At 42.7% G+C, this 9,427-nt stretch overlaps 1 protein-coding gene across 1 annotated transcript; it reads right to left on the bottom strand.

The window, feature by feature from the left end:
- Positions 1-6,857: 6,857 nt before the first annotated feature.
- On the bottom strand, positions 6,858-8,295 carry LOC309440219 (D(1)-like dopamine receptor; the record flags this gene model as incomplete). Its single annotated transcript, XM_082053650.1, has 1 exon — positions 6,858-8,295. The coding sequence occupies one exon, from the start codon at positions 8,293-8,295 to the stop codon at positions 6,934-6,936; it is 1,362 nt and encodes a 453-aa protein (XP_081909776.1). The 3' UTR covers positions 6,858-6,933.
- Positions 8,296-9,427: the final 1,132 nt, after the last annotated feature.

The following is a 9,427-nucleotide window of genomic DNA, read 5'->3' as shown; positions in this document are numbered from 1 at the left end:
CTAAATGAGGTGTTAGACTTTTCAGACTGGCCATCAAACAAAAGATCAAATCTAGTTCTTTGTACATATTAAATATCATTACCTCTTGTCAAGTTTTTAGTGTGATCTCTGATTCGTCCTTGTTACCAATACCAAAAATGGAACTAGTTTGCACACTTGATCATCTTACCTCCTGTCTGTTACTACCCTGCATCACTGTTGTGGTGTTTTGTTGTGGGTTTTTTTGTTTGCCTGTGTGTGTGTGTTTTCGTTTTGGTTTGGGCTTTTTTGGGGGGGGGGCGGGGGGGGGGGGAGGAGGGGTGGTTTTGTGGGTTGTTTTGGTTTTGGTTGTTTGTGGTTTATTTTTGGTGTTGTGTGTTGATTGTGGTTTTTGGTTTTTTATTTGGTTTTTCCTTCAGCTAGTCAGAGCCTAGGGAGTTTTTCCTCTCATCCTAAAGTAGGTAAATCTTTCTAGACACATTTGACTGTTTGGGATCTCCACTGACTGTACTAGAGGCCCTGACACCTTGCTCACATGTAGTTAGTTACCTTTGATGTAAAAGTCATCACAGGATTTAAGCCCATGAAATGGTGTGTATAAACTCCATTCAGCCACTTCAGAACTAAATATTAAAAGAGTAAAATGATGTGCTCTTACTGAGGGTGGGTACAAAGATGAATTTCACTAGTTAAAAATATTTTAAAATGTTAAACTGCAGAAAACTCTATGAAAATAATCTTTGAAGAAAAATGAGAACCTAGCAACGGTTTCTGCAGATTTTGCAAATGGAAATGTCTTCTCACTATCTAAACTAAAAGCAGGCTCAAGCCAAAATTGTGTTCCTCCAGTTGAAGATAAACCTACATTTTCCCCAGCATCCTCATTCATTTCATGCTGTGTACATGTGAAGATTCTGCATACATGTCCACACTTCACTTAGTGCTGTCAGTCGTTTAGGCATTTTTTAAGCATCATGTCACTATTTAACACAGAAAAATGTGAAATGCACGCATAAACCCGGGGTTTTCTAAAATGTCTTGAATGATTAGACACAAATAGGGACCGGTGAGGGATAATAAGCCAACAACATGATTACCATAAGTTCCGTAAGTGTGGGTTTTTTTGTGTATGTGTGTGTTTGTTTGTTTTGAGTTGGTTTGGTTTTTTGTTTTGTTTGTTTGTTTGGGGGTGTGTGTTTTTTTGTTTTGTGTTTTGTTTTGTTGTGGTGGTGGTGGTGGTGTTTTTCCAAAGCCAAATATGCTAGGAAAATTCATTATTCTAACACCTTTATGCCTGTGCCTGGGAGTGCATCCTGCTGTGTGTCCCTTTGTAGTAGGAAAGGATTCAGGAAAGTGAGCTAAATTATAACAATGAGATAAATAAAGTTAAGCATTATGTGGTGGGAGTCTGTAACCATGGTGATGAAACCACTTAAGTACATCAGAGTACAGAGGGACTGGACTCATAGTGCTTAACATCCAGAATGCCACTTCAGCCCCCCAAGTGAGGAAAATACCAGTTTATGAAGAATAGAATCTTTCACAAAATAATTTTTACTGAGAAATATTCAACTGATGGAAATACACTTAATATGATGTATGTAGGTGCATCATCTGAAATCCAACACAAGAGGCACAATTTTGGCAGAAGCAAAACAACAGATGCTTATGGCAACTGGGTTTTATAATAGATTTCTCTTTTTGCTACCTAGGTCAGCTGTTTCTCACTGAAATTAAAGTTTAGCAAAATGTTAAGGCATCATCTTATTATTAGAAGAACAAGAAAAAGTTATATACAATTGAGGCTTCCTTTACATTGGTATTTCCACTGAATTTAGCATTTGTTAAAGTTACACCTAACTATAAACTTCTGGATGAAATTTAATATTTTTAGCTTTATCATAGCAGCTATAATAGTTGCTAAATCTTTAGAAATATTTAATTAATTTTCCATCTGTACATATATTTGGACTTTCTAAGGACAAACACAATGATACTTACTCCATATTCAGCTCAGCAAAATAAAATACAATTTAGCAAGAAATAAAATGATGAGGAGGGAAGACTAATGTTGGAAAAATATAATCTCCTTTGATGCCTTGGTAAAATATTTTGTGATATATAAAGGCTAAAATAACTTTCATGGCCTTTTATGAAGTGCCTTTCCTGAAAACATCCAAGTAGAGGAATCCAAAAGCTTGTGCAAATACAAAGCTGAATACCCATATGACTGTACTGGGTTTTGTCCTCACAAGTGGCTGCTTAAACCCTGGAAAGTGGAGTAATTTGTCATTGTAGTGGTGGTTTCCTTTTTATTTTCTTTTTTTCTTTTTCTGCTTTGCTTATTATTCAAAGACAGGGCAGTGGCTTGTGGGAAGCAGGGGACGAGCTAGAGCTGGAAGAGGGGAAAGAAACCCTTTCCCTCTGCAGTATCTGCATGCCTGTGTGCATTTGTGAAGGAGAAGGAAGATGGAAGACTCTCCCTGGAGACTGGATATATGGGTAGCCTTTTAATCTGAAGGGAGGAGGAGACTGGGAGGAAATCTCATCTTTTTAGGTTTTGCTTATTTAGATTTCGCTAACGGGAAGTTCCTTTGAGAATATGTTTTTCTGTTGTTATGGTTTGAATTGTAGAATTGTCCCAGGGCTTTATGTTTTCTCATGCCAAGTGACATGTGCTTTTTTCAGTCCCTTCTTATTCCTGAAACTGATATGAATAGAGGCAGTGCTGTAGCTGTAACAAGCTTCCTAAAGTCAACAGTGATCTCCTGAAAGTCTTTGTGTAATGCAAAATAAATACATAAGTGACAGGCAAACAATAAGCAATAAACATCAGAATATAATAACGTAAGCATAATGTCAAGAATGCATGTGTGTTGTAATTAATATTTTTAAAATATTGCTTAGGAAACAAGCTGAAACTTTGCATCAATGCAATGTTCAAATACATCTTTGCTGTCTGACTGTTACATCCTGCTACAAAGGTGCTGTAGCTGGTGGCACCACACTTGGTGTTAGAACCAATGCTCTGGTGGCTGGTTATGGAAATGTGATTTGGCATCTCTGCCACACATGGTTGTGGGAACCAGCCTTGGTCTTTCATGAGGAGGGAGTTCTTGTCCTCACCCTGCCATATCTTCAGCTCCAGAGAGCTCTCCCTTGAAGCTCAGATCTCCTTTTCCTTGAAGAATGCTTTCATCTTTTAGCACAGTTGTCTATGAAGTTACGTACATGTGCACCCACATATCTGTCTCTGTTTACCCCCGTGTTTAACTTTTAAACTCAATGAACAATTTCAGAGAAAGTGGACAGGAGGGAAAAGCTCCCAGCTGGATAAGCATCTCTACATCCACCCAAGGAGGCTACAGAGGCTATTTCTCATGTGCAATGTAATAGTGAGAAGGGCTGCCTTGTTGGCTAGGCTACTAAGTTTTTAACTGACCACAAAAAGTTTGTATTCATTTCAGTTGTTTAACAGAAATAAGAGCTCTTGGGAAGTGTAGCTGGTTGAGAACTTTGTAGACTGACACAAGGAAATGGGCATTATTTGACTGAACAGAGAAGGCATTTGATGTACATTGTAAAGCTCTATTTTGCTGAACTGGGACATGTTTTGATTTGGATGTTCAGGCATTGGTTAACAAGAGTGTTTAGAAAAGGTATCTGTGTGGTTGGACTGTTTGGACACCAAGGCTATTTAAAAACTATTTTTTAGGCCATTGTAAATGTGGAACCACTAGGCATGGAAGTGAACTGCTTTTAGTCAGTGAAGTATCTGACACACATTTTGGTGAATACATAAAGTAGTATGTAGATCTGATCATCTGAGTTACAAGAAGTGTGTTTGAGGAATAGCCATAAATCTCTCTGAAATATTACCTTAATCATTTATGACTCACTTTGTCCAACAAAGTACTGCCAAGATTCTGCTTTGGAAGGTGTTTCTTTTGGGTCACTGCAAATGTGTAAATAGGAAATAATTTTGCCTCTTAATTTCTGCTGAAGTAAACCTTTGGCTTTTTCTAATAATTTTTTGTAATAATTTTAATTATCTCGCCAGATTCAAACCTACCAATTCTAATTGAATTCTGTCTAATCTAACACAGCTTCTTACCCTGACATAAGAAAAATGTCAATTAGAGATCACATTTAATCACTGGAAAAAAATATTGGGAAAGTAAGTCTTGCTCATTTACTGTTCACAGAACTGTGTGACCTGCAGAATGCTTAACATTCAGGAGCCTTCCCAGTCTAGGAAAACAAAAATACACACAGCATCAATATTTGTGTTATAAATTGGCAACAGCAGAACACGTAGTCTGAAGGGTGATGCAGTGTAGCTTTCATATGAAGTATTTTCAGTAATATGCCACTTAAAATGAGTGAAATTTGTGAAATTTGTTGCAGCCTTGAACACTACACTGCATTTAACTACAGTGGACCTTACAGCTGTGGACTATTGTAATGTGTACCATCTGTACATCATTAGTGACCATTATCAATTAGGTACAAACAATTATTTTCTGCATCACTTTCAAAGAGCAATTTTAAACTGTCCCTTTAAAAAGCTTCAGTAAAGACCATGTTTTTTTCTTCAGGTAAATATCCATTTATTTTCAGGTACAATCTGGCCTATTAATGAAACTTATTTAACTACAGCCACAAGCACTGACACAAATAGGTTTTTGCATTCTTAACGCAAGCAGTTCCATAAATCAAAGTTACCATGCATTTCTGATTATTCTTAAGATAAAACATTATTCAAATATATTCATGGCTTAACTTCTGCCACCTACTCTGTCATACACTGTTTTCATCACTCTGTGTATGAAGTCCAGACTACTATCTGGGTGAGATGGCTCCCATAGGCAGAGCAAACCTGGTGTGAAGGTAAATCTTTACCTTACATTAATTTTCAGCTTTTATCACTAATAATGGGGCTGTCCACACACACCAAAAAAACAAAAAAACAAAAACCCCACCAAACACAAACCTCCTGTGCATAATAATTTAATGTGTGGCCTTGACTGCCAGAAGACTGTCTGCCCAAGAGAAGGAAGATGTGTGTGGGCAGTGAGAGTTAACTCTCTGAGGGATGGAATCAGCTGAAGCTATTGCAACAGAAACAGAAGCCTAACAGGCAGTGAGGGAGTCCCACTTCAGCATAGCATCTTATCAGGTGTGTCAGTAATATCCCCAGGATGAGTTTTAGTGTGGAGGGGGTGGGATGAGAAGTCTCTTAGAACTCTAAGATATAATTTCATTTTTTTGGATGAGATAAAAGAAGCTGATACTCTTACAACAGGTGTTTCTGCTTTATGTAGGAAGTAAGAGATGTATCAAGGAAAATTCTCTCAGAAACTGATTGACCCTTTAGCATCTGAATCTATGTAGAGTTCACGTACAATGACCTAGAAAATAATTAAGGGAAATTGAAACAAAACCCACATATTTTGTATATCTTTCAAGGAAATACTAGGTTTATTTCAGGTTTTCTCTCTAGATGAGGCAGCAGGTATGCTGAATGATAGTTTTTAAATGCTAATTAAAATGGAAAATCACTAAGATAAGGGAGTTATAACAGTGGTGTCTCAAAGTTCTTAACTGTATGCTTTTTTGCCTTCAAGAAAATTTCTCAAAAAAAAAAAAAAAATCGAACATCTTAAGCTGAATTCTTAAGGAGTCCTGTTGTCGTAGTGAAGCAGGACTAGAAAAGATCTCAAGAGACCATTACACTATGCCTCTGCCCTAAGACAGGGTTAATGATGTGAGTGTGCTTTCAGACAGACATTTAGCAATCTCATCTTCAAGACTTTTACTGAGAGATGTCATAACCTCCCTAGGCAATCTACTCCAGTGCTTCATTATACTTATTCTTAGAAAGTTCTTTTGGGGTCTTGCCTTGGTCTTTCTTACAGTTAAGTACATGACCTCTGGTCCTGCCAGTCTTGGCCATGAAGAGCAGATTAGTTACACATGGTATTTTATCTCCTGCAAGCCATCCAACACCCATTTGCTCTGCCTTTTGCTGTTGTTTATGCTTACAAGGACTGAAATGGGTTCAGAAAGATGATCTGACCACTTTTTATTTTACGGACCAACTTGCTTTCTGGAAGGATTGCTTGTCTGAACTAGGAGAATGAAGGATTGCAGCTGCTTCAGCTGATAGCAGCTTAAATCTCACCGGAGTTGTAGCGTTAGTTCTCAAACACCACTCTGCTGTAACTTCAGCTCAATACAGTGCTACATTTTCTAACATTTGAGGATGAGGAAGATCCTAGCTCAGTATCATTAAACCTGGATACCAAAATTTGGCACCTGAAATTGGCATCCTACATAAAAGCAATATAATTTTCCAGGGTTCTGAGCAGTCTTTTGACTGAATGTAAGATAGTGATGTTTTAATAGAGCAATTTTTAAGAGCCTAAATACAGATTCAGACATGTAAATCCAGATAGGCAGCTTTGAAATAAACACAGAAGTAAAACCAAACACAAACTTTAAGACCAGAATTATGCGCATGTATGATGTGAAACCAGGAGGAGTTGGAAACTGGGTTTTAGCAAGTAAGCTAAATCTAAGATTAACTTATCTATGTAAGATTATATTACAGAGTTGCAAACTACATGTTGTTTTTATTTTGATCTAATTATCTTGATATTCTTAATAAATATCACAAATTTGATTGTGTGAAGGTGTACAAATGCGTGGGAAATGTCTGCTGACTCTGAAAGAGGGTAAGAAGTGAAGATGGCTGTGGAAAGAGGTTAATATACAGTTGCTGCATGCTTTTGGGGTGGACTTCATACACCTATCACCCCCCTGGGGTAAGAGCTGCAGGTCCCCATCCCTCTGGGATGGGACTTTGTTTGCTGGGGGACAGGTGTATCTCATGTGCAAGCAGAGTGAACTCCCCTCATGGGATGGCTGTGTGTGCGAGAAATGCACAAACTCTTATCCCTCTGGAACAGGGTGATCGGGTTCCACACACTGACCAAGCCCTGTACAGGGGCTAGTAGTTTCTGCCTTGCAATCAAACTGCAAAATGGCTGGTGCCTGATGGCTCTTGGGGCTGCTGCCAGGGGCAGCCTGTGTCTGAGAAGTCACAGGCCTCTTCTCCATAGACGTCTCCTCACTGCTGTCCTCTCCCTGCAGGCTTACGGTGTGGGGTATGGGCTGCACCCAGGCAGTGATGGCAGGGCGGGGTGCAGATGATGAGGCAGCCCCTTCCTTCTGGCAGGTGGTGTCATGGTGATAGGAAACGAGCTCATTGCTGAAGTTGACCCTTTCCACACTGGATCTGGGTGTGCCACAGCAGAAGCATTTGCAGCCCAGCAGGTTGCTGAAAGCCCGCCTGAAATCTGCATTGAAAGCATAGATAACTGGGTTCACTGAGGAGTTGGCCCAGCCAAACCACACAAAGATGTTGAAGGTAGTTTGGTCAATGCAGGGTGACTGTCCTTCATGGTTGCTCTCCAGCTCGGGCTGGCAGAAAGGCAGCAGACAGTTGAGCAGGAAGAATGGCAGCCAGCAGCAAACAAAGACTCCCATTATGATAGAGAGGGTCTGCAGCACCTTGGTCTCCTTGCGCAGGGAACTCCGCAAAGAGGAGGTAGGCTCCTTGCTGTGAGCTGGCCACTGCCCCCCTGCCCTCTCGAGGGTGGAGATGCGGCGGATCTGGGCCTGGGCAATTCGGTAGATCCTGGTATAGGTGATGATCATGATGGCTACAGGGATGTAGAAGCTAATAAGGGAGGAGGTGATGGCGTAAGTGCGGTTCAGGCTGACATCACAGCGGGGTGTCCCAGGCAGCCAGGAGCCTGGGTATCTCATATCCTTGGCTTTATGCCAGTGCAGCTGCACTGGGACGAAGGAGATGAGTATGGAGAGCACCCAGGCCACAGCTATCATGGTGCAGGCAAGGCGCTGTGTCATCCTGCGCTCATAGCGAAAGGGGCTGGCGATCGCCCAATATCGGTCCAAGCTGATGATGCAGAGGTGGAGGATGGAGGCAGTGGAGCACATGATGTCGAAGGCCACCCAGGTGTCACAAAAGTGGCTGCCGAAGATCCAGATGCCACCAGCCACCTCAGTGACTGCCCTCCAGGGCATCACGAGGAGGGCCACACAGAGGTCCGAGATGGCCAGTGACAGCACGAACCAGTTGGTGACCTTGGTGCGCAGATGGCGGAAGCGGAGGACGGCCAGGCACACTAGTGCATTGCCCACCAGCGTGCTCAGCACCAGGGTGCCCAGCAGGCACCCGGTGAGGGCCTGCAGCGCCCGCGGGCCGTCCCCTGCCACCGTGTTCCCCATCAGCAGCACAACCCCCGCCGCCGCGGCTCCGCCTGGAGGAAGGGCCCGGCCCGGCCGCTCCTGCCGGCAGGACGCCCCAGGACGGGGTCGCGGGAGCCCTGGCAGCCGGCGCTGCCCGCCGCAGGGAGAGCGGTCGCTGGCAGGGGCATCTCCGTTCGCCGCCCCCGCCGCCTGCCTCAGTTTCCCCCTCGGCGGGACGGGCCGTCTCGGTTATACTCACCGCACCGGCTGCTTGGGGCCGCCGCCTTTCGCCTCGCCGCGGCTCCGTCCCGGAAAGGGATCACCCGGTGCGAGTGCGGAGCGGGCGGCGCTGGCAGCCCCGCGGCGGCGGAGCTGCGTCGTGCCGGGGGGACACCCGCGGCTCCTGCACGGAGCGCTGCGATGGGCGAGCAGCAACTTTGAGTAGGCTCCGCTGCAGCGGGAGGGAGCGGAAGGGCGAGCCCACGCTCAGACGGAGCTTGCTGCTGGGTGGGGAACGGCGTGGGAAGTCCCCAGGGTCAAGCGACCTTCGTAACTGCACGGAGGGAGATGTCCCCACAGCATCGCCCTGGGAAGAGTCTTTTTGCAGACTGCAATTTGTACTTGCGTAAGTCTCAGGGATGAGGATCTGGCGCTTTCCAAGTATCTCCTCCTTTGGGAGACCACGGTCAAATTTCAGGTTTCTTAAAGAGCAGGATAGCACTTCACATATGTTCACACTGAGAATGCTATCAAATTGGGGTATTAGAAGCTGTGTTTTCAGCAAAACAGTATTTTGCTATTTGTTTTTTGTTTTGAATTTAAATCCTTCGTAAAGAAACCAAAAGCATAGAAACCTAAGACATCTCTAGTTTGGATTTGTTTCATTTTGGCAGAAGCTTGTTCATGTATTTCCACAAACACCCAAAACGTGTCTCTGTGTTTTTCAGCCAAAGGTGTTTTCAGATGTATTTCAATAGTTTTCCATTTGCTGTTGTAATTGTGTATACATGTTGTCATATAAATTCCTTGCATATATTTACAGCCTACTTTCAATAAAGTATCCTAATGCAAACAGGGTATAATCCTTTATTTTGGAAGAATTTATACAGTAATCCTGTTATGAGAAAAAAGAGATTGGGATCTGAATAGAAAATATCAGCTCATGTAATTA

The sequence above is a fragment of the Streptopelia decaocto genome (genome assembly GCF_964273445.1).
Source record: "Streptopelia decaocto genome assembly, chromosome: 5".
In the NCBI taxonomy this organism is placed as follows: Eukaryota; Metazoa; Chordata; class Aves; order Columbiformes; family Columbidae; genus Streptopelia; species Streptopelia decaocto.
Note: the sequence above shows the minus strand (reverse complement) of the source record. Positions and strands in the feature narration are given on the sequence as shown.